General features: G+C 45.6%; 1 protein-coding gene across 4 annotated transcripts in view; it reads right to left on the reverse strand.

The window, feature by feature from the left end:
- Positions 1–1143: 1143 nt before the first annotated feature.
- Positions 1144–25922, reverse strand: part of PTPN11 (protein tyrosine phosphatase non-receptor type 11) — a 66492-nt gene continuing 41713 nt past the window's right edge. For 2 of the 4 annotated variants that reach the window (XM_081802175.1, XM_081802177.1), the window contains 8 exons: positions 15299–15395; positions 12512–12591; positions 12230–12388; positions 8421–8553; positions 4084–4249; positions 3066–3133; positions 2415–2566; positions 1144–1173 (listed from right to left, as the gene is read on the reverse strand). In XM_081802175.1, coding sequence (XP_081658301.1) covers positions 1159–1173; positions 2415–2566; positions 3066–3133; positions 4084–4249; positions 8421–8553; positions 12230–12388; positions 12512–12591; positions 15299–15395 — 870 coding nt within the window. In that variant the 3' untranslated portion in view covers positions 1144–1158. Of the gene's footprint in view, positions 1174–2414; positions 2567–3065; positions 3134–4079; positions 4250–8420; positions 8554–12229; positions 12389–12511; positions 12592–15298; positions 15396–25922 lie in introns of those variants that run through there. The other 2 variants (XM_081802176.1, XM_081802178.1) reach the window with 2 other exon arrangements.

Below are 25922 nucleotides of genomic sequence, written 5' to 3' on the forward strand. Positions count from 1 at the left end.
GCAGTCGCTTAACCAACTGAGCCACCCAGGCGCCCCACACACGTCAGAGTATTAAGAGGCAAGGGCGCACGAATGGCGGCAACTTAGGAGCATTTCATTTTTAAAAGTACATATTGTGTATAGAGAGAGAAAATACAAATGAATGATAAAGTGTGTTAAAATGTTAACAGGGTGAAGGGAAGTCCATACACTGTTTTTGCAAATTAAAAAAAAAAGAAATTTAATATTGTTAAGTGGAAGTTAACGAAGAAATCTACTTTCAAGTAAATGGCAGCGTGTGGGAAGAATCCTTTATAAAAACTTGAGAATTTTCTCAAACTCGCCTCACTTGCACCTTCCCCTGGACGCCCCCCTGTCTCTGCTTCGCCTCCTCCTGGCGCTACTTCCTGCTTTCATCCCCGGGCTCACCACCCCTGCGGCACTGTCTTTTTTCATTTACCCTCTTTGGCAAATTCCTTCAATCCAGAAGGTCCTTAACTCTTTAGAATTGTGGAAATGATGGTATTTAAAAGGATTAACCAATGATCCTAAATGAGTTTCATTCCTTTGCTTAATTTAAAACGGAGGCAGCTTCACTGTTTAAGGAACATGTTCTGTTTTTGTCTAGCTCCTCCCGACCCCCAAAAACAGCAGTGATAAAGATATTTTTAAAGGAGCTCCTAAATCCAAATTACAACTTGAGATTTAGGGTCAGAGAGACTATATATGGTAATGAGACGATGTGAAGTGCTATCAAGGATGGGAGGGGAAGGCCCTCAAGTCGCCAAAACAAGAATAAATAACAAAGCTTCTGAATGAAATAAAGAGAGCTTTTCCCCCAGCTTTTCTAAACAAGATTACATTATATGCCTCAAGATATTCCTGAATTTGTACCAACTGTGTTTATACTATGTTTATAAATACTCTTTGTATTTATTAGGAGGTCCTTCTCTTTGGGGAACTTTATGCTTTAACTATTCCTGGCCCAAATTCAGAATAACTGGAAGACAAATACAAAATAGCCTATAGTGGGGCACCTGGGTGGCTCAGTTGGTTAAGCATCTGCCTTCAGCTCAGGTCATGATCTCAGGGTCCTGGGATCGAGTCCCACGTCAGGCTCCCTGCTCAGCGGGGAGTCTCCTTCTCCCTCTCTTGCTCCCCCTGCTTGTGCTCTCTCTCTCAAATAAATAAAATCTTCAAAAAAAAAAAAAGAAAGAAAAAAGAAAATAGCCTATAGTAACCATCTAAATATTTCACAACACTTAACGATAACACCAAGTCAGATTTAAAGCACTAAAGGTCAAAACTGGTACTTTGTTGATTATTTGACCTTACATATCTATACATACATACACTATTGCTGAAGATGTTTTTGTACAATAAAACAATCTAGTGTTTGGGGTTTTTTTTTTAAGATTTTATTTATTTATTTGAGAGAGAGCGGGGAAAGGAGCAGAGGGAGAGGGACAAGCGGGCTCTGCACTGAGTGCAGAGCCCGATGCCAGGCTCAGTCTCACAAGCCTGAGATCATGACCTGAGCCGAAACCAAGAGTCGGATGCTTAATTGACTGAGCCAATCCAGGTGCCCCTCTAGTGTTTTTATGTGAACTGAGAACCTATTAAGCTAACTAACAGGTATCTTACTTTGGCTAGCCAATCTTTGATAATGTGGCTGCCATTCTGCTAGGCTGGAAGTCTCAAAATTTGCCAGCAGGTACCATTCTAAGAAGCCGGGTTCTCTGGGAGGCAATACACAGGGTAAAGCAGGCAGGCAGGTATCCGTGCTGTTCAGACACTTCCTTGTCTGCAGCAGAGCAGCGGGGCTGAGGGGGGTGGTGGGGGGAAACGCCCAGATCCCCAAAGGAGCAGTCTCCTCATTTTCCTCCTCTCAGCGTATTCCTAATTAACTCAGCTTTGTGTCTGTTATGAATAGCTTCAAATGGAAAGGATCCAACTCCACATTCTTCTTCATTATGCATGGCTTATTAAAATTGAAGTTTCACTGTTTCCAACTCAACCAAATTGATGGTTCAAACTGCTGTGTGCTATGAAGAGTGAAGCATTCGTTTAAAAGATGGGATCCAGATAAAGACGGTCCGGATCTAAACCAGAACAGGCTGGAAACTTCGAGGCTTTCAGTTCCAAACTTACCGTGTGAAAGTCCTGGGGTCTGTCTGGGAAGATCCTAACCTTTCCATGGGGCAGTTCCCCAATCTGCCAGGCCAGAACGACAGCAGCTACCTCCCTAAGCTACCCGGTACTGAAATATCAGAGTTGTGAAGAGAGGCCCTTCCTGGTTGGGAACGAGTTTCCCATTCCCAAACAATGGCAGCTGTCTCTCAGAGGCTCATTCTGCTCAAAAGGAGAGCGTATCTGACTGAGCTGCCCAGAAAAGAAAATGAAAATCTGCACTCCAGCCCCTCCAGGATTGGTACCTGCTCTTCTTCAATCCTGCGCTGTAGTGTTTCAATGTAATGCTGGACGGCCATATAGATGAATCGGTACTGTGCTTCTGTCTGGACCATCCCTGACCTCTGAGACCGCACCATCTGAATGGTTTTGGGAACATCGATGTCACAGTCGACGCCTGCAAAGCAAGCACCATGAGGCACTAGGAGAAACCGCAGCGCCGGGATGAAGTGGTGTAATGCACAACTTTTAGTAGACTCAGAAATAGAGCAAATTTAGTCTTTAATGTTCTAACTGAACGTGTTCCAATGGCTACAATGGCCTTCTAACCGATACAAATGATTCCAGAAAATTACCTGAGAAAGTGTCGGAGGTCGGGACCCCCTCACTTTCCAACCCCATAACGTCCAGCCAGGATGAGGTGGGTGGGCAGAGACCACCGAAGCACATTCAACAAAAGTCCCCGGCAGTGGAACCCATAGCTCCTAAGCTTTATTTTATGTCAAAAGCTCAAATAGAATCAGTTTTGTTCTCTTGTAAACATACTGAAAGTCAAAGTCTTCAGCCCAGATTTTGTGAAAATGTTTTAACATTCAAATTCTCTCCCCCGGGCTATTTTCACTAGCACATAAACTAAAAAACAGGAACTATCGCTTCTTGCCCTCCAGATGACCTACCTTTCTCTCTGATGATGTCAATAAGGATATCAATCACAATGAACGTCCCTGTCCTGCCGATTCCAGCACTGTGGGCAGAAGGACAAAGAGCAATGACAATGGAGTCGTTCATGGGGGTTTCAGACTCAAAACCAAGCTACTAATATTAACAGAAACAATGTCTGCTCTTGGGAGTATTTATAAAATTGTCTATTTGAATAGATTAGCTAAGAGCACAGGGCTTTGGAGTTAGTCCAACCTATACTTGGAGCCCAGCTTCTCCAGTACAACGTGCCTGAGGTAAGTCCCATACCTCTCTAACCCTCAGTTTCCTCGTCGGTGAAATGGGGATAATGGTACATACTTCACAAGGTTGTTGTGTGGCTCAAATGTCAGTAATGTATGGAAAACACTAAGCTCAGAGGCTGGAATGGAGCAAGTGCTCAATAAACAGTAGCTTTTAAGAAAGCGAATAGTTTCACACACAGCTACTTGCCCAATGTATGGATGAGCTTTGGGAAACTAAACTTTCCCCGGTATAACCACGAAGCCCAGACTTGGGTGCCAGCAGGCTGTAAACCGTGGTAGAGGCCACGGGCGGGGCTCCAGAGCCTGGGTGGGGAGTGGTCCAAATCTTTTGAAGCAAACAAGTGTCTTATCAGGGGGGGAAACGTATCCTATTTCTGTGGCAGAAGAGAACAGGATCACAATCAAAGCGATGAATTCTAAATCACCATATTTTTTTAAAAAAGCAAAAAACACAAGCAGACATTACTAGACTATGTAAGGGCTCCCTGAGGATAAGGATCAAGTTCACCACCCTCTGCCCGGCCACCGCCAATACCTGGCAGTCCCGTAGGACCCATGAGAAAAATACTCTGGGGTCAAAGTGTCCCTTAATGCAGTTTATGCATGCCTCAAACAGAGATTAAATTTTTTTCACAGTTCAAGAAGCTGGGGTGAGTAGGTAAAAGCAAGCCCTAGTGGCATTAAGAGCTGGGCCAGGCTGCTGCCCAGAGAGGGGGCAGGGGCCGGTCACCTGCAGTGAACTACCACAGGCCCTGCGTCCATAATGCTCTCTTGCTTATGGTGGACCTCCTCCAGGAAGTCCAGCACGCCCCCAGGGTCACTGGGCACTCCGTGGTCCGGCCAGGTCCGAAAGTGGTATTGCCACACGGTTCTCTCTGTATTCCCCTGGAGTAGAGCCAAGAAAAACCAGAAAAGAATTAAATAAATCAAGGGGTTGAGGAATCACCCAGCTCTGATCTTGCCCAGACCTGGGCCAATGGAGCAGGCCAGCACCGAATCTCCTCACACTCCATTTAAAACTCAGAGGAGTTTCCCAATCACGTCTCCTTTTGGAACTGGCTGAGCAATCCTGAAGGCAACTCTTTGCCTCTGTCCTAAGAACCGAAATGTCCAGTTCAGCAATTAGCTCCTCAGGAAGCTATAACCTGAGTCACCTTTCTGAATCCTCGGTAGCAGGCAATGTCCCCGTTCCTCGTCATCTGTGTGTAGTCCAACTCAGGGGGCAACTGAAGCCTCTGGGACCTGGGGCTCTCTTCCCAGCAGATGAGAAAACAACTATCCTCTCAAGACACGTGTTCCTCTTTGTCTTTTTACACCCAGCCCTCCTCCCCTCTCCCAAAACATCCACTTCTATTATTACATCATAGTGTTTTAACCTTCTGTTCAATGCAAAGTAGATAGAAAGACAAGCTTTGTGATCAGAAGGCTGGGTTTAGGCCCAAACCCCACCATTCATAATCACTGTGGTCTCCAGACATCTCTAAGCCTCAATTTCTTCATTTGCAAAGAGGAATAATAATCTCTCTTGCAACACCACTGAGAGGGATTAAACAAGACCAGTTAAACACACAGCCACTCCTTGGCAGCAATAAGAGACTCAGCCACCAGTGCTCTCCTGAGGAGAGGGATCATTAACAAAGGTCAAGACTACAGAAGACCAAAAGCACCACGTTCTGGGTCCACCCAGATGAGGTCGCTGTAGCAGCACTGTTGACTGCCCCATCTTTGTCCTCTGTAGCTGAAGGAAATCCAAGCTACTGATGTTTTTAAAGGAGATTTAAAAAAGAAAGAAAAACGAAGCCAGTGTCCACTACCAGTGACCTTCAGGACATCCAAGGAATCTGAACCACAATTAAGATCTTTTCGTGAATCACGTGCATTTAATTTACTGATGTCACGATAAAAATTTTTCTTGATGTTACCAGTTAGCTAAAACTCAGGGGCTACACAGGAAGGACAGTCAGGGAAGGAGAGCCAGCTGCCCAGCACAGCCCTGCTCCTCCTCCTTGGTAAATCTCTGTCCCAGGAGATCTCTGACCCAACCCCTCCCTACCAGGAAACTTAACGAGATCATGTCACAGCACTTTAGAAAAAAATGTAATGTGTTCTATAAAAAGCAGTTAACATGTAACCAATAATTCTGGAGAAATCACCTGTTCTATGATGGCACCTGAATCCACGGGTATAAAACACAAACCCAGATGCCAACATTTCCTGTACCTGATGCTTAAAAACCACTGTTAGCACTAAAACTGAAGAAACATCCACCTGCTACTCAGAAACACCTGATAACAAGCAGATGGGCGGTTTAGCCTAAAACTGAACAAACCTATGTGGAATCTCTGGCCAGTGTCCTCTAAATCTCTTCCATTTCTGCTTGACAGCTATGTTTTCCCAGCCTCTCTCTCAGTCTCTGCAGCAGAGTAAACCTCCCCCTACCCCACCGTCAGCAGAACCGCACCCCTGCTAACATCAGAAGTTCCAGCATCCCACCCTGGGCCACAACCGCCCAGGCTTCTAGCTCGCTTTGGTCCCCTGACCACCTCATGGAGCTCAGCAGACCAGTGAGCCCTCTTCCACTCTCCACCCACCTCCTCCTGCCCCCACTGCTCCTTCTCGGGCTTGGAGTCTGCGTACTACTTTTTTTCTTTTTTCTTTTTTTTTAAAAAATTTTTTTTTAAAGATTTTATTTATTTATTTGACAGACACAGTGAGAGAGGGAACACAAGCAGGCGGAGTGGGAGAGGGAGGAGCAGGCCCCCCACCGAGCAGGGAGCCCGATGTGGGGCTCGATCCCAGGACCCCGGGGTCATGACCCGAGCCGAAGGCAGACGCCTAACGACTGAGCCACCCAGGCGCCCCACTACTTTTTTTCTTTTTAAGTAGGTTCCACGCCCAGCATGGAGCCCAACATGGAGCTCAACCAACTGAGCCACCCAGGTGCCCCCCCCACCCACGGTGTACTATTCTGACAATCACCCTCCACTCTCTCTCCATCCACTGCACCCCTGGACAAAGCCCCAGGCCTGGACAAAACCAACCACCCACCTTCTCTGTTTTATACCCGAGGAACAGTGTCCTTGGAGAAAAATCACACCAGGGGATTGGTGTCGCTAAATGTTCATGTTCACCAGCTCAACTGGGCATTCAGCACTGCCTGAAAACTCACTGGATTCCTCATCACCTCTACCCATTACTACTGGATACTTTTCCCACTTTCCAAGGATAATTCGTCTCTGATTCCCTTCGAATGCCAGTTGATGGCCTTGCCTCATAGAGAACATTGAGAAATTGCACGTCGGCTCCTCTATCTGCATCTGTGGTCACCTCCTCCTCCTTCCGTCCTGCTGCCATCCATTCATCCACGATGCACTGGAGCCCACCTCCCCTCCTCGGCCATTCTCCATTCCTGCCTCCCTGGCCTCTTCGTTTTGATGTCTCAAAGGCATCTCACACTTTACCTGTCCAGGAGGTGTTCACCCTTCCCTCCCTTCTCAAATCCAGTGCCACCAACCCCACGCTCAAGCTAGAAAACTGGCGGTCATCCTTAACGCCGCCCTTGCCCCTCGCCCCCCATCCACACCGTCACCAAACCCTTCCCACCTACTCCTGTTACCTCCAGGCGGTCCTCTTCTGTCCACGGCCCTGCCACCACCGCACCACCTTTCACTTGGACGATTCAAGCCCTGCCTTGCTGCACAGCTTCTGCCCGCTCCTCTGCCCTCACCGCAGGGCCACTCACACTGCGTTTGGTTCTCCCCCCTCCTCCTCCAACGGCCCAACCATCCCCACGTCCTGCAGGTGCCGCCTCAAGGCATCTGGCACATGGTCGCTCCTCTTCCATTTATTCTGGCATTTTGTGTAATATTCATTTCCAAAGGCAGGAATAAGGAAACAAACAAACATTTACAAACAAAAACCAAGTGCTGGAGGCCCTGGGATCTGACCTGGAGAGGAGGCTGCCAGACCCACACCACCCAGCAGCCTCCTAGCGGGCCTGCTGGCCACTCGGGTCACCTGGCCCGGGCCTCCCCACCCAGGGCTGTCACACACCTTCCTGGCACGCAGCTCTGCGTGTGCGTTCTCCTGGAGGGAGCCTCGGCCACAGGCACCCAGCTGCCTAACGCACAGAGTTCACGGTTCCGAACACGAGAGTTAAGACTCTTCCCGCCTTGGTCCCCATCTCTCTCAAGCTGATTCCCTCGATTCGCTACTTGCCTTTGTTCCCCATAAATCCCATTTCCCTTCAGTCTGCACATCAGGGCCGGGGCTCACAGTGACACCTCCACCTGGGAGGCCCTCTCTCCATCATCTTCTCCAGTGGAAACCTCACCCAGAAAAGCCCAGCGTCTTCTGAAACCGCCTCCCTGATGCCCCAGCCGGAAGGAAGCCCGGCCTTCGCAACATCCCACGGCACGTGGCTCTGGGGCACAGCTGTCTGTGCGTGTGGCTTCTCGCTGCTACACGATTTCAACTCCTCAAAGACTTCATTCATCTCTGGGTCCCCAAAAGACCCTGAAAAAGTAAGCCCCCTCGAACCACAAAATTAAAATGAATCTAAATCTAACCCTGCTCTGTAAAGGCGGTCACCCCCGTGACAAACTTAAACTACACGCAATTAAGATCTGATGCCACAGAATCTGATCACGAAACAGGCCTCAGGGGCTTTGCAGCCGCCGCTCCCGCTGCTCGGAACACTGTTCTCCGGACTCTCTGGATGCCTGGCTCCCCCGCCTTCAGCTCAAGTGATACCACCTCAGAGAGGCTCTCCCTGATTACACCATCTCAAGTACCCAGTCGCTTCTAACATAACTTCCTGCAGCCTTCGCAGACGGAACACAATCAGAAAGCTTAGTTGGCTGTTTACTTTTTAACCTTCTATCTCCCCAGGCTCTTTGGGGGCAGGGATTACACCTGTCGTGTTGGCAATGTACCAGTATGCACCTGGACCAGAGAAGGCACCCGATAAATGGCATGAATGCACACAAACACGAGTAACTGCATGACCTTGGATTACTGCATGCCAAAACCAGTTACCGAAGTCCCTAAAATACGACAATATACTTACTTGTCCAACTTTTGAAAGTTTAAGTTCTCTTAATGTATAGTCATGAGCAGCACTTTCTTTGACGTTCCTAACACGCATGACCCCATATTCTTTTAGAGCATACTCGTCAGGCCAGTATTTGACACATTTACTCTGAAAGGGATCAGAGAAAAGACAGTTAATCTCTCTGAACTCTGAAATTAAAAGCCTAAACCAGAGGAAAATAAATATTTGGGGAAAAAAATTATTCAAGTCTTGCTTAATGAACAATATTCGGAAAATGGCCTGTCTGGCATCTGGTGGATTTTCAAAGAAAAGGAGAAAAAAGTTCAAATAAGAAAAGCAGGTGCATGGAAAGCTTGCAGAGTTGTCTGGTCTAAGACACATGTCAAAGGACAATCAAGGATTGCTCATTTATCTCTAAAGAAGCGAAGATGCAGAGTGAGGGACTAGCTGGTTTGAGGGTTCTGTCTAGCAATCACTGAATTCTGACTTCCAGAGATCTGCCAGTCACTCTGCAGGGAAGGCAAGAAAGCAAGCACTCTGGAGGTGGACGGGTTGCCCAAAGAGCAGACGGTCTGGCTCACTTCCGCACCCATGTAGGAGGACTCCATGCCTTATCTAACCCAAGTGTGAACAACTCCAGCACAGCAAGGCAGCCGGTGGGGTTTTGAACCAGCTGCTTCTTCTATATCCAGATCCATTTGCTACCTACTACACACGTCACCTTCGCTTCCCTGGGTGCCTGGGAACACCGAGCCTGCAACAGCTGCTGGCTTCAGAGCAGACAGATTGAAAAATATGGCACCAAGTAAACCATTCTTGGTACCAAAGAGGAAGATATTGGCTCAATGAGAGATGAGTCTGTATATATTTGGTGTCCTGGGCAGAGAATGTTTTCGTGTTCTGTTTTTTTCTGGGAGCAGACTTTCCACAACCACCAAGACACCAGTATCAGCAAGAGAAATTTACCTCTTATACTAGGAAGACAGAGAAATTCAGTTATAAAACTATAATTAAGAGAGCTGCTGCAGGCATCCCCACAGTCAACGATTAACTGAAAGAAAAAAAAACAAACATGGCAGAAGGAAAGTTGAACAGAAGAATTAATAGTGCAACTTTTTTGCCTGGCAATGGTTTACATGGTCTTTTATTTATTATTATTCTGAATTCAGCTTTCCCTGCAGTATTTGGTAGACCCAAATACCTCTTTGACAGATTTGGTACAATTTTTATTATCCCCAAATAAGCACTTTTAATATTAATTGCACTCAATGCTATTGCTGGCCAATTAATTCTGTGACTGTTGGTTGCTCAGGAGACTCAGCAGAGAACAAAAAATGAAATCTCTCTTCAGGCCCCCAGGTTCCGTGAGGAGAGGTATCCTCCTACGAACCAGATAATAGGCAGGACGGACGGCTCAGTTTTCCTTTCTATACTCAGGACAGGTGACACTCATCTGAAGCAGAAACTAAGAAGACATTTTAACCTGTCCATTAAACACCTCATGTTACTGCAGGAAGGTTTGTTTCACAATGACCGGATCTGGCCTCTAAGGTTTTCAGAAGCATAACGACTAGCTAGCACAATGATGAAAATCCTACAAAATCAATGTGCCCTTCAAAACTGATAGGAAAATTACATTGGGAGCGCCAAACACCAAAATCACCCATCTATCTTAGGTTTAACTTAAAGGTATGACTGCTATATTCCATGCAAATTTTATGTAAACTAGTTAAAGTATAACTACAAAAGAACTTTGACAAAAATGCAGAACTTTTCCATATTAAAAACCCACATGGGGGCGCCTGGGTGGCTCAGTCGTTAAGCGTCCGTTTTCGGCTCAGGTCATGATCCCAGGGTCCTGGGATCGAGTCCTGCCACGGGCTCCTTGCTCAGTCGGGAGCCTGCTTCTCCCTCTCCCACTGCCCCTGCGTGTGTTCCCTCTCTCGCTGTCTCTCTCTGTCAAATAAATGAAATCTTAAAAAAAAAAAAAAAAAAACCCACATGGATGGGCTCACTTTGGGATAACACACAGAAATGTCACTCAATGAGATCTGTCTGCTTCTCTGTAGGTGTGGGATGTTACAATTTTTAAAAAACCTGAAGTGTCATGAAGAGTGTGGGGAGATGAGTACTTGACATAGCAGCTGGGTGGTGGTTGGAGGGGGCATGCTGGTACAACCACTCTGGGAGCAGTCTGGCCGAATCACTTCGAATGTACAACACGCATACCCTATGACCTAGCATTCCTTTTGTTGACATCTAACCTAGAGAAAACTTGCCATACAAACACAAGCAAGAATAGGATTATTCACTTTAGCACTGTTTGTTAAGAGCGAAAACTGAAACATTTAAATGCTCAATACATGGGGTGCCTGGGTGGCTCAGTCGTTAAGCGTCTGCCTTCGGCTCAGGTCATGATCCCAGGGTCCTGGGATCGAGTCCCACATCAGGCTCCCTGCTCAGCGGGAAGCCTGCTTCTCCCTCTCCCACTCCCCCTGCTTGTGTTCCTGCTCTCGCTATCTCTCTCTCTGTCAAATAAATAAATAAAATCTTTAAAAAATAAAAATAAAAAAAAATAAATGCTCAATACATAACAGTGAAATAACCTATGGTACGTCCCTACTATGGAACATCATGCAATTACTAAAAAGAAGGAAATAGGCCACTATGTACTAACAGTAGGTGTTAGAACATTCATTTGGGTGGGGCCCAAGATGCACAACAAAGTTAGTGTATGAAAACACTTTTACATACAGTATTTTTCAGAAAACAGTACTATATACTTCCATAGGCACACATACGTATGTAAGTACACGCATACACATAAATGCAGGTACGTAACGCCTACGGTAATGCCTCTCATACGTGTATGTATGTATGTACGCGCCAAGAAGACCGCATCACACTGGTAACAGGGATTTTAAATGGGTGGACAAGGGACAGTGACAAAGGCAACTTTAACCATAACCATAATGTGTTTGGATATTTACATGAATATACTGCTTGAATAATTCAAAGTAATGTTTAAATGCTTATGTGTCGTGATAAGTATAATTTATATGACCAAGGAAATCACTATTTGTTAGTACTCTAATCCCCTGAAGGAACCAGATGGGCCTTCTCACACTCCCTTGGGGACCTCTGCTCCTGTATACAATAGAGTAACAGGGTCTGGATTTACCTTCCCACCTTAAACAAGTAAAAAACAGGAAGAATGAAAAGACATACATAACAGAATTAATAACAAGGACATTAACACAGTTATTACAAATATACTCCACATGTCCAAAAGGCTTAAGTTAAAAAGAGAGACACAGAAGACATTAAAAACAATGACAATAAAACTTCTAGAGATGAAAAAGACAATGTCTGCTATGGAAAACACACTAAATAGTACTAACAGCAGGTGACACACTGCAGAAGAAAAGATTAACTTAAAGACACACAGCAAAAGAAACTATCCAAAATTAAACAAGGGGGAAAAAAAGACAAGGCACAAAATGAGCAAAGCCTCAGTAAGCCACAGGACAACGTCAAGCAGCCTAATATATGTGTAATTGGTGTCCTGTGTTTGCAGAAATAATAAACATTTCCAAATTTAGAGAAAACTATAAATCCACAGATTCAAGAAGCTCAATGAACCCCAAGCAGAAGGAACATAAAGAAAACTACCCCAAGGCGTGTCACAATCAAACTTCTTTTACTCCCCTTTCTCCAGAGGGTCAGTTAGAGTAAGCTTAATTTGTTTATTCGATTCTTAACTTGTTCAACCCGACACGGCCGATACTTTACAAATGTTTTATCAGACGAGCATGGAGTGTACCTTTCCTCTCTCCACCTCCTTCGTTGTCATGACGATCACTCGGGAGTTCTCCTGAAATACCATCCGCCAAAAGTCGTTCACCGTGTTCTGCAGGCAGCCTTGTGTGGCGATGTAACTTTTTTTGGGCTTTGAATTGTTGCATTTGGTTTCAAACTCAGGCTAGACATTTAGGAAGAAAATCCTTCAAATACTTGAAAGTTGCTTTCAGGTCACAAGAAATACAAAATACAAAAAATGGCTAGCAATGTATGGTCAGAAAACATTGTGGAAAGCAAAGATTACCATGATAATATTTGCATTGATGTAATCTGAAACAGGCTCATTGGGATCACCATCGTGTAGGACAACCCTGGTATGATCAACTGGAAGAAAAAGAGACCACAGTCACACCTCTTCAGGACAAATCATTTCAGATCAGTTAATCCTCAACCCAGCCCAAGTTTTGCTCACTTAATGATAAAACCACATAAAAAATCAACTCCCAAATGAGCACGACTATGATCTGATCACCACACGATGCCTCAAAATGCTATCTTTAAGAAGAATAAAGTAGCGGGAGCCTGGGTGGCTCAGTTGGTTAAGCGACTGCCTTCGGCTCAGGTCATGATCCCAGGGTCCTGGGATCGAGTCCCACGTCGGGCTCCCGGCTCAGTGGGGAGCCTGCTTCTCCCTCTGACCCTCTCCTCTCTCATGCTGTTTCTCTCTCGCTCGCTCTCTAATAAATAAATAAATAATCTTAAAAAAAAAAAGAAGAATAAAGTAGCAACAGCAACTCCCTGGTCTTGATAAGGTACTACAGATATACAGGATATTATCACTGGGAGAAGCTGGATAATGGATACATGGGAACCCTCTGTATATTTTTGTAACTTCTTGTGAGTCTAAAAGTATTTCAAAACAAAAAATGGGTTTGTTTGTTTTTTTTAAACAAAAAGAAGAGTAAAGTACAGATAAATGACATAATGTCTGAGATTTGCTTCAACATAATTTGGGGAGAGAGGAGAAGTGGCTCAGAGTATAAATGAAACAGGACTGGTATGAGTTGACAATGTTGGGAGCTGGGAAGCGGGTATGTATGCTTCTTTATACTATTCTGTCTACTTATGAATATATTTGAAACTTTCCATAATAAAAATGGTGGCTTTTTTTTAATGAAGCAGAATGAAATATAGTATCTAGAAGATAAGATTTTGATAGTATCAGATGACTAAATTCTGTACAAAAGTACATTACTAGTAGAGAAATCTCAGTGCTCTACCTAAGCAACTTATTTTACAATAGGAGGGGCAGCTGGGTGGCCAGTCGGTTAAATGTCCGACTCTTGATTTCAGCTTAGGTCATGATCTCTGGGTTGTGAGATCGAGACCTGAGTCGGGCTCCACACTGGGCATGGAGCCTCCTTAAGATTCTCTCTCTCCCTCTCCTGTGCCCCTCCCCACCCTCCCTCTCTTAAACAAAAAATTACTTTACAATGGGAATTAGTAATATAGCTGTATGCCTTGGACTCCCCATCTCTAAAGAAATAAGATGTTAATCAAGAGGAAGCATCTGACTGGGATTAAGAGAGGAAAAGGCAATGATACTCTATTCAGATACTGCATACCATTGTTCCCGTCACCTTTTCCTACATCCCTGCATCTTACTAATGAGTTCCATTAGGTCTCCTGAGCAGAAAGGAAAACTTAGACATAAACAGGATGAGGCTTCCCCAAGGTCATCAGGACCATGGTGTGACTCAGACTGATTCTCTGCAAATTCCTATTGCCTTTTCTCACTATTATTAATGCCCCCACTTCCTCCCATCCTCACCTACACAAATCTCAAATAACCATATCGATGTGAGGTACATATGTACCATGTATGTGTACATATGTACACAGAAAGAGAAAGACCATGCTACACACACACACATACATGCGTGTTTATGATACCTGACAAAATGGCTTGGACCTGATGAGACATTAGAGCAATGCTCACCGTATTTGCTCATGCATCCCAATGAACTTTAATTGTGAAGTTTTTGAACACTGAACTATATACACACATACATATAAACAAGCCCTATTTTTAAGTTGGTAAATACATTATGCATGCACTGCCATCAATCTGTATGTCAGATTTAAATTTTTCTTTCTTTCTCTTTTTAGAGAAAGGATATAAATCAAGAGAAGTTCTAAATGTTCCTTCCCTTCCCCCCAGTGGACTGCCCTGCACAGCCCACTCTGGAGATCCCTCCAAGAAAGAGCATGGTACTTTGGGGGTTCCTATGCCAGTTCTCCCTTGCTTGCAACCTTGCTAAAATGGCCTATAAAACCAGGAAAATAAGAAAGCCTGCTTTCTGTGCTGTGGTAAGAAGTAAGTGAGACAGATGCAGAGCCTGGCACAGAGTCAGCCCTCATGAGAGGGGAGCTACGACAACTGCTTCGTGCCATCTCTGGGGTCCTCACCTAAGACCTCCATCCCTCCAGGCCTCTGTTCCCTGTGGCTCAGCTTGGGCTCTACCAGGCAGCATCTGGGGATTAAACGCCTTATGGATACCTCAGGGTCCTTCTCAGAGCAGAGTGTAGGTATGTACCTATATCTCCTGTAACTCGAGCTCAGGAGATCAGGGAGCAGAGCAGTTGAAGAGTCCTTGGGGGGAAGCTGCCTGTTGCCCAGAAGAAGGAATGGAGTCCCGGCAAGGAGGCGTGCATTTCCCAAGCCCCACAGGCTAAGTGCTGAAGTGCAAGGACACAAGCCTGGGACCTCTGAGGGCCTTGATGTGGCCTGACCCAGGGAGATGGCAAGCCTTGAGATTCTCACTCTTAGGCAGACAAAATTAATTAAGAGAAGGAAACAACCCACTCAAGACCACCTGGTGCAATTTTACCCAGTACGGGCATCACAGGAACTCAGTGAACGTCAACTCTCCCCACCACGTTTGACGATTTTGGAAACCACTCACAACTGAAAGAGGCTAAGACCTCGGATCTTCTGAGGAGGCATGTGGCACCCAGGAAAAGTTACAGGGACACTGAGGAATCAAACTCTCCAAGAGTGAATATTACTGAACAGAATATTAATACTTACAGGGCAGGATGTTTTTATATCTATTTTTGTTCTTATTTTCTTGCCTCTGACCCTCTTTTCGGCTGTAGAGAAGTTTGCACTCCTGTTGTTGTAGTGTCTGGAGAGGAAAAAAAGTAAGTATTATTCCACGTCAAAAGCTTAAAAAAAAAAAAAAAGCCTGGCTCATCATTTCTGCTTTAAGAAATTTATCCTAGGAAAGGTTCAGGGTTGCAACAGCTACAGGAATACTCATCTTAAAACTGTATCAACAGTGCCAAAAACAATTTCCAGTAAGAAAGGGCTGCCTGTATAACACTACCATTAATTCATACTAACAAATGTTCTGCGGTCATTTAGAAATACATTCTAGGAGAATTTTTAATGCCTTGAAAACAAGATCAGAGTAAGTGTTAAGTGAAAAGAAGGTCAGACTTCCAAAACAGTATTATTACATAAGCCATATGTTTGCATTTGCCTGTGTACCTAAGAAATGGCAGAAGAATATGCACCAAAAAAGTAATGGGGATTTTTTTTTTTTCAGGGTAGTGGGATTATGAAGGCGTTTTCTTCATTTTTTGGCCTAAATTTTTTTACAGTGAGTTAATATTTATTAGTAGAGAAACCTTTTAAAATAACAATTATTAAGAATGAAAGTTGGGGGGGCGCCTGGGTGGTCGAACCCCACATATCCCTGCTCTGTGAGGAGCCTGCTTCTCCCTCTCCCCGCCCCTCACTCATGCTCATGCTCTCTCTCTCAAGTAAATAAATAAAATCTTCACCAAAAAAAAAAAATGAAAGTCAGGGCGCCTGGCTGGTTCAGTCAGAAGAGCATGTGACCCTTGATATCAGGGTTGTGGGTTCGAGCTCCACATTGGGTGTAGAGATTACTAAAAATAAATAAATAAACTTTAAAAAAAAGATGAAAGCCAATGAGCATCTGCATAGAGTATATAAATAACAGTTGTGATCATGCTTGACTTTATGATCTGCTGCCTACTTTCACCACTGTGTAATTCAGAGCAAGCTATGCTTCAGCTCTCCCAGCTGGATACAACAGAAGTGGTGCTAGGTACCGCTGTATCGTGGGCATGCAAGCTTTGTTCCCCCTGTGCCAGAAACCCACGTTAGTGCGCTAGGCAGCCAGGCTGCGTCTACTGCAGCTACACAAACACCTGCTCCCTAGCTTTTCCCCAGCCAGGGAGTGAGGAAGAGAACGTCAGGCTCCTGGAGCAAGGGGTCAGGAGGGACACTTCTGCAGGGGACGGAGGTGGGGAACGCGATCAGGGAGAGACTAAATGAGGCAGCCACAGTGGGGCTAGCCCCAGTGAAACAGGAGACGTGGGGAAGCAGAGAAGGACCAGCTGCAGAAACAGACAGGAAGGTGGACAAGCCAGGTTGATGCCTGTTCAAGAGGTAGGTTTTATTTTCAAAATTATAAAAAGTACCTCTTTTTTTAAGACTTATTTATCTGAGAGAGAGAGAGCACAAGGGATGGGAGAGGCAGAGGGAGATGGAGAAGCAGACTCCCCATTGAGCAGGGAGCCCGACCTGCTACTCAAACCCAGGACCCTGGGATCATGACCTGAGCCAAAAGCAGACGCTTAACCGACTGAGCCACCCACGCACCCCCAAGTGTACCTCCTCTTTAAGGGACCATTAGTTTCCAAAAAGTCTAATTTGTAAGCAGAAATCACAAGTGGGCAAATCAAGAAAGTGGAAGGCAAACTAAAAAGAAGAAAATACATGTGTGTTGTATATGCACATATAAATTCCAAAATGGCTAGCTCATAAAGGTTTCTACCAGGAGAAAGAGTCAATGTTTCATAACAAGCGGCCCACTATATTTCCACTTCATTTATCTGACTTTTACAGGCAGTTATGAAAGTCAGGATTTTAAATTGCTATTTGACTCCTGGTTTGAAAATGCAGTATTTGGCCTTGACGCACAGCTCATAACAAAAGTAGTTAGCTAGCTGGAACCTGGGCAGGAATAAAATACAATGTACACAGAACTCTGATGATGAGACGGTCATTCCAATTTTTAAAATGAGCTCAGATTAAGTAATTAAAGCCATTTGCCTTCTGCGGGCTGGCATTTCCTCTGAACTGTGAGCCAGTCTTACCGAGCGATATTGCCGTGTTAGGAAGAAGGTTCAATCGTGATTTTCAGACAGTTAAGGTGAGGTTCAAAAAGAAGCTCAAACACTGCAAACTGACTCACCACTTAAAAGTCAAACCAGTGAAGAGAAACAACATCAACAAAAGCTATAAAGGGTGGGGTTGTCCTAGGAAATAATTAGCTGCTTGATTCAAAACCAACCTGACAGTGAAGCGCTCGAGCGCTCACTTACGAGCCAAACTTCGTGTGACACTTCGCTGGTGGAGGTGCAGGCCCGAGCTCGCTCTATAAAAGGCAAATTTCACCCAGGCCCTCCCTGTTCAATCTTCGATGGCTCCCCCTGCCTGAGACCAAGTCTAAGCTTTTCAGAATAACTCACACTCTTCTCTGAGCTAACGGAGGCCGGCCTCTAACCTCAGCTTCTACTTTGCCGAGATACTATCCTGTCTGTGCCTCAGCTTCCTCAAGTATAAAGTGAGGATAGTCCTAATTACCTACGCCGCAGGGTTGGTGTAAGAGTTAAGTGAGATTACTGTGGCAAGTGCAGAAACGTGCATGTTGGCTGGACCATCTACTCAGGTCGACCAGGGGCTCCCCTTGTCCTGCATCAAGTTACCAATCGCCTCTTTCATGCGGATTTGGGGCCTGAACAGCACAAAGGCTGAGACAGGCGTTTGGGCCCCAGAGTCCTCCAGAAAGGACAAGCCCAGAGCGCCTGCGTCCTGGGCATAGTCGGTGCTAATTGGCAGCGGCTGGCAGCTGTCACAGATTACTAATGACTAACTGTGTGTCTCCCCCTCAGCTCCTTCCTCAGTGACCATTAGCCCATTCTCATCTGTGCCTGGGTCCCAAGTTGTCTGAACACATTTCATTTCCCACTGAGGAAGGCTGCCATCCATCTAGAGTGAGGCTGAAAATAAAAAGAACTCAGAAGGGTGACTTGCCATGCTTCGCCCACAGAGGCTCCCCAACTGCACCCAAGATAATCAGGTACCACCTGCTATGGGGTGCTTCCTCCCTAGCACCAGGCTGATGGCTGGAAGAAGCCGAAGAATATCATACAAGCCTGCCCCTACAGGCTACAACGCTTTCGTGGTTTATCTTCCACAACCTCTCTCTCACCAGCAGTCCCTGGGGCACAAAAAAGCTGCAAACGACCTGTCAAGCTAAATGTCACTGTGTCTCCATCCCCATTCTCCACCGGGCAGCGGTAGGGATGCTAATGATAATGACAGGCAGAAAAAGGGACAATGTAAAGCTGGGACACAGGCTGCAAGATACCCATTTGCCCAAGTAATACAAACAAAGAATTTGGATCAAACGATGAATCCTTAAAACGTGCCAGAGGCCAGTTACAGTCTCCTGATTGCATGAGTCAAAAGAGATCTAGGCCAAAGGGATTGTATCAAATTTTAAGCCTTAAAAAGCATCAAGAGAGAGTCAATCCCTGATCCACATTGTACATTCTGAAGTACCCAGCAGCTGGGCGGGGTCTGGCTGGCTCAGTTGGTGGAACGTGGGACTCTTGTTCTTGGGGTCGTGAGTTCCAGCCCCACACTGGACAAAGAGATTACTTAAAAATAAAACATAAAAAAAAAAAGTGCCCAGGAGCATGACCAACGGTGGACGAGACAGGACAAGTGCTCACTGTGCAGAACCATCCCCTGACATTTATGACCAAGGAACACCCCTGCTTCCTACCCCCCAGGGCCCCTGTCAGCCTAAATGCCAGCAGCAGCATCCCCAGTCACTGTACTGACCCAAAAAGACCCCCACTTGGCTTCCAAAGCCCTGACTAAAAACCACTGGACCTGGCTCTTGACCAGAATGTCATGAATCCAAATGGAGGAGCATGATCAAGGAAAGACAGATAGACAGCAAACAAAATGGCAGAGCCACGCATACCCAGGTACCATGACAACAGCCCAATGACCGTTCTGCCTGCACTGCTCTGAGCAACGGGGACAAATCACAAAAATAACGCCACTAACCATTAACGTCAGACCAAACTGTACAATTACTTTGCTTTTTTTTTTTTTAAAGATTTTATGTATTTATTTTGAGAGAGAAAGAGAGAGCGAGCATGAGTAGAGGGCAGAGACAGAGGGAAAGGGAGAAGCTGACTCCCCGCTGAGCAGGGAGCCTGACATGGGGCTCGATCCCAGAACCCCGAGATCATGACCTGAGCTGAAGGCAGACACTTAAGTGACTGAGCCACCCAGGCGCCCCAATTTACTTTGCTTTTTTTTTTTTTTTAAAGATTTTATTTATTTGACAGAGAGAGACACAGTGAGAGAGGGAACACAAGCAGGGGGAGTGGGAGAGGGAGAAGCAGGCTTCCCACCACGCAGGGAGCCCGATGCGGGGCTCGATCCCAGGACCCCGGGATCATGACCTGAGCCAAAGGCAGATGCTTAACGACTGAGCCACCCATGTGTCCTTACTTTGCTTTTAAAAACAAAACTACAGGGGCGCCTGGGTGGCTCAGTCAGTTAGGCGGCTGCCTTTGGCTCAGGTCGTGATCCCAAGGTCCTAGGATCGAGCCCCGCATCAGGCTCCCTGCTCGGCGGAGAGCCTGCTTCTCCCTTTCCCTCTGCCTGCCACTCTGCCTACTTGTGCTCTCTATCTCTCTGTCAAATAAATAAATAAAAAATATCTTTAAAAATTAAATAAATAAAAAATAAAAACAAAACTACAAGGGTGTATATATATTGGATGAGGTGGGGGAGGGGTGCAGATGGAGGAAAGAAGATTAATAAAATGTTGGTAAGCTGGGTGTTGGGAAAAAGAAGGTCCACCACACTATTTTTTCTACTTTTGGGTGTTTGAAACCTTCGATAATAAAGGAAGGTTTTTTATAAACAGATTAATAATAAATAAAAATGTAAAAGCTCCTACTAGCTCTCCCCGCCACACACATACCCCACTCTTGGCCATGGCCTCCTGAAGGACAGAAAGGGAGCTGAGAAAGGCTGTCAGGCAGATGGTCTCCCTGGCTCTGATGCCGTGAATAATTATTAAGAGAGCAGTAACCACCTGGGCAGGATCCAAAACCAGGCCTTCTACCCGGTCTGAATGAACTTCTGTTTTCCTTTGGCATCTGTCCTCTGTGCAGAGGAACGCTGCAATTTCTCATCCCGTCCTCTTTACTGCAAACTCTGTAGTGTCACCAGGCACCACGGGCGGGTGAAAGCCCCCACCTCCTGACACCACGCTGCACGGCCCATCACCATTTCTGTGCAGTAGACTTGGGGCAGCTTGTCCTGAATGAGTCCACAGCACCACCCGGGAATGAAGGGGCAGCTGCAGACTCCCATCACCAGAGAAGGTCCCCAAATGATGGATAAGCACTTATGAAGATGACGGACAAAACCAACCCAAGATCTGGTCCCCTTCCAGTTGCCTGTTGTAAGCCCAGACAGCCCACACCCTCCAAGAAGATGGAGAATCAGAAGAAAAATGAATTAAAAGGCATGGTCCCTGTAGAAGAACAGGTTCAGACACACGAAACTGCAGCAGTCATGACAAATCTATAATTAAGTGTGGAATTAATTATGTGGCGTGGAATTTAGCGAGTGAGGTCCCTGAAAACTAACTTAAGCAGGTTTCTGGAAAGAGCTGAGGCCTGAAGCAGATGAAATATTGAGATGGGTCCAAGGAAGAAAGGAAGACATCCCAACAAGTTAGGGAAGGCAAGCAAACATGGCTAAGAGGCCAGAGCTACTAAGGGGTGAAGGAGACTGGCAGATGAGTCTAGAAGCTGTGTGCTAGAAAGTGGTGGCAAATGGGGTTAGTTGCAAAGAGTCAGAAAAACAATGGTTGGCCTTAAAAACCAGGCAGAAGAATCTTCAACAGCTGAGTGAAAAGAAGCATGGACTTGGGAGTCAAGTCTACCTGGAAGTGCACACCACAGCCAACCATTTGCACCCTGGACACAAGTTTCTCACTTCACTTTGGGCTTCAGTTTCTTCATCAAAATGCAAAGGCTATGTCTCAGGTAGGAAATAGGGAGCCACTGATGGTTTCTGAGCAGAAGGGGGAACAGGAGAAATGCTGAGTGCAGATTCACATGAAGGGTGAATGGAGGGTCAGACACAGAGGGAAAAGGAACAGCTCATGTCTTCTGGGGTGATGAGAGCCTGCACCCCTGGTGTCAGGCGAGACCCCTATCTCCACCACTGCCCACCTGGGCGGTCCTGAGCAAGTGCGTTGAGCCCTCAGAGTGCCCACGGATGCAGTGAGGTGACTTCCCTAGCCCAATATGCAACACCAAGTAGACAACAAAGGCTAGTTTCCTTCCACCCTCTGAGAGCAGAAAGACATTAGGAAAGAAGAATCAACAGCAGTTGGTGAATGGCAAGGGATGGCAGAAAGGGGACACAGAGGAGTTAAGAGAGGCTCTGAGGATTCCAGCCCATGCAGCCAAAGGATAAATAGCATGAGCACCAGAGACAGTGAAGTAAAGGGAGTTATCTGGTTTGAAGGGAGAACTAATAGGCTCCTATTTTGAATCCTCAAATTTGAAAAGACAGGACAGCCAAGAAACGTGGAAGGCATAATTTAAAAGGCAAAACCTGAGCTCAGAAGCACGATAAACTTAGGGGTAACCAGAATAGGTTGAGAATGGATGTGCTCCCCAACGAAGAGTGAATTTCAAGCAAGATGAACAGACGGCCCGGACCGTGTCTTCGAGAACCACCAGAGTTAGCCGGTCAGAAGAAGAAAAAGCAGCGAACAGCAAGAGGCACAAGGAGAGGAAGAAGGCATAAACCAGGTGCATGCTGCCACAGGTCAGAGAAACCCAGAAAATAAAACTGTGCGAATGAGGACCGGGACAGTGGTCTCCAAAGCAGCACCCAGGAAAGAGAGGCTAAAGCGAAGACTATTTGTATCACAGTAAGAAAGCCAGTGGGGTCTTTCACCAGTGTTCTCTCAGTATGTTAGAAGAAGTCACGTCCAAAGGTGAAACAGGCAGGAGCTCAGAAGAAATGGAGGCCGCAGCACTGGCCCCTCGAAGAAGAAGACAGAGGACGATGGCGGACACAGAAAGAAGCAAGGTCGTTTAAGCGCAAAAGGGAAGCATGAGGCAGAGGTGATAAAGTCCCAGAAAGCACCTTCACTCTTATTCTCTGGGAAGATGTGAAGCGGCTCCAGCAAAATTAAACAACTCGAAAGAGAAAAACCTGACGCTGGAGGGGCAAAGAACAGAACAGAGAGAGATGCTGAAAGAGAAACAGTCCAAAGGAAACAAAAGAGCATTTGGAGTGTTTAGCTTGAGGAATAAAACCTCTAACTACGGCAATGCTCTGCCCACAGGAAGGCAGCAGCTCTTCTATTAAGCAACTGGGAGCTCAGGCCTACGTGGAAAATCCTGGTTCCAGCTCAGGCCTGCCGCCCTGGAACATTTTTTCAGCACAAACCTGGAGCCCTGTTTGGGGGCTGTTGTTCAGTGCAGTGGGGCTCAGGCACCACGGGGAAGGAAGATTTCTGCTAGAGATCACCAGCAAGAATTACTATTCTAGACACAGCTTTGGGGTGCAGTTAAAGTCTTGTTTCCATAAAACCTAACCGTCTCCAAGTAGATTTTATAGCTCCCCTGAGCAGGATGTAATCACTTTAAAGAAATCAAACCGGACTGTGGGTTTGAAGACAGGCATTAGCTCCTCCTGGAGACACGCTGGTTGGCAGAGCTGCTGGAAGGATCCAGGACATCTGTGTAGCTGTCAGGGAAATGACTGTAATGCCCGTGCAAACTGAAAACAGCTTCAGACCACGGCAGAGAGAGGCTTGCGTAACAGGAGGAGGATGGGCTTTAAAAACAAAAATCAAATTACTAAGGAAAACAAGCTTTACAACGCTGGGAAAAAATAACCCCAGTTATTATGATGTTGTGTGGGGTTTGTATGGGTGTGTGTTGTGGGTTTGGTTTTTGGTGGTTTTTTTTGTTTTTTTGTTTTTTTTAAGTCAGAAACAGGAAGTTCAGAGCTAAAATTTTTCTGAAATTCATTACTGCCACCCTGAATTAGATCCCCTTGGGCAAGTGTGTAGACCAAAGTGTGTAGTCTCAAAGACTAAAATGTGCATTCACAATCCTCAAGCAGGGCCTCCACGTGAAAACTGCACAGGATTAAGGAGGAACATCTCAAAGCAAAGCCTGGAACATTCCTTCATACTTTTTAAGCATCAGAAAGCTGTTCCCGGGGCGCCTGGGTGGCTCAGTTGGTTAAGCGACTGCCTTCGGCTCAGGTCATGATCCTGGAGTCCCTGGATCGATCGAGTCCCACATCGGGCTCCCTGCTCGGCGGGGAGTCTGCTTCTCCCTCTGACCCTCCCCCTCTCATGTGCTCTCTCTCTCTCATTCTCTCTGTCTCAAATAAATAAATAAAATCTTTAAAAAAAAAAAAAGAAAGCTGTTCCCTATTGAATATACAGAGTCTGAATCCATACCTCTCTCTCTCCTGAAAACAAATTCTATTCAATACTCAACACAAACACATCCTTTGTGTCTACCATGCACCAGGCTCTCCTGTCCTTGTGGAGCCCACAGACTCTCGTTATTCCAACAGACCAAGTAAGTCATCTGCTTCCGTGAATTCACGGTACAAGAGACAAGCATGAAAACAATAGCCACACAGAGTGCCCGTGAACCCCAAGGAGAGCAAGGATTATCAAGGGAAGGGCTGCTACTAGGTGCACCTGTAATAAGAACCGATCCATGCATACGGACAGGGATCCAGGAAGGTTTCCCTAAGAAAATGACTCTGAGGCTGGGAACTGAGGAAAGTCGTTAGTAAGGTGAAGTGAGAAAGGAATATTCTAGTACAAGCCCACCCATAACACCACATGAACAGTCATATTCCCATCAGATGTCTAACAGGCAGTTCAAACTTTAACATGTCCAAAATGAAAGTTGACCACCTGCCCCAAACCCGTTCCTCCCAGTCTCCCTATCTCAGTAAACTGTGACTCCATCCTACCAATTGCTCAAGCCAAAACCTTTCATCGTATCCTTGCCTCAGCTCTGTCGTACCACACAATTCATCAACTCTACCTTCAAAATATCTCGAGAACCCAACCACCCCCACTGCTGCTGCCCTGAACCAAACCACTGCCATTTCTCTGCTCGGATTACTGTGATTTGCCTCTTTGCTGGTCTCCCTGCTTCTATCTACCCCTTACAGAGGGTGTCATGTGGTAGCCAGAGTGACTACATCCCTCCTATGCTCAGAACCTTGCACAGACTTTCTATCTTTCTCCAGGTGAAAGCCAATGACTTTATACTGTAAATATTATAATACCTTGGAAGAGAGTGCAAATACCCTATAAATGCAGCCATGCAATGTGCACCTCACCAAGACGCACAAGGGCTGAGTTCAGGTTTCAGGTAAGGCACGTCGCAGGCACAAAATTCTAGGATCATAACCTGCCTTTTCATTTATGTAGTGAGTATCTCATTTTAGCAGAACTTTACTTCATTACAACAAATCTAGAACTATTATCCGCCGCTTCATGTTTATAAGCAGGGATATGCAGGAGATACAAGATGTTTACACAGATCAAAAATGGGCAGTCTCTAGAAAAAAATCAGACTTGAGGTCACAACGTCTTCATCCTACAACATACCCCAGAAGAAGATCAACAAGCTGAATTTATTTTAGAAGCAAAGGAGAAAAGACCCAAAGAGATGCGCAAGAGACTTTGTATTTAAGATGCATCAAACGCAGAAGTAATTTGTAAGTGTCTTCTGGGGTAACATACCTGAAAGGACACACAGAGTTTTACAGATAACCAAGAGTCGGGCATAGAGACAAACAAAACACAGCTGTCAGAGTTAAGTTACGAAAGGCATTGCAACTTAGATCTCTGGTTCACTTTTAAAGACTATCAGAACACATGGTAAGAAGGAACTGATCCAAATTTATCACCTCCCAGGAAACAACTGAAGTACAATCGCTAAAATAATAATGCCTTGCTGCTGGGATCAAACTTCAGTTTCAGAGGATTTAGATTATAATGGGTCTCTGCTTTCACACATCTAATTTTTTCTATAATGGTCTGGTTCTGTTCTTAGCCATATTCCCTTGGCCCCAACCTTAAAGGGCAATTTTTTTTAATTAACTGGATTTGATAAGCAGGTACCTAAGAGATCCTGAAAGCAGACCATCAGCTATTTAGATCTAGCTTCAGTTATCAGATTTAACCTTAGTAACTCTGATTTAGTGAATGACAACTTATCACATCAGACTGACCTCTACGGAGAAAAGACATGATCTTGTTTTTTTCCATTTCCCCCAAAAGCCAACTCAACCCCCCCTCACCTTTGTTGTTAATGATGTATAAAAGATGACCTGAATTTGAAATGTCAGAGAGTGAAACCATCAGGTTAGCATTTAGAATCAACCTTCTTTTTCCAAGGCCAGAAAAGTCAGGCTAGGAGTTGTTCTAAGTTCACATCCTGACCCCACCAACAGGATCGTGAAAAACACCCCTACTGCCGTAAGCTCTCTGGGAAGGTCTGACTTTGTT

The sequence above is a fragment of the Leptonychotes weddellii genome, chromosome 13, assembly GCF_054177405.1.
Source record: "Leptonychotes weddellii isolate Sample4059 chromosome 13, ASM5417740v2, whole genome shotgun sequence".
Lineage (NCBI taxonomy): Eukaryota > Metazoa > Chordata > Mammalia > Carnivora > Phocidae > Leptonychotes > Leptonychotes weddellii.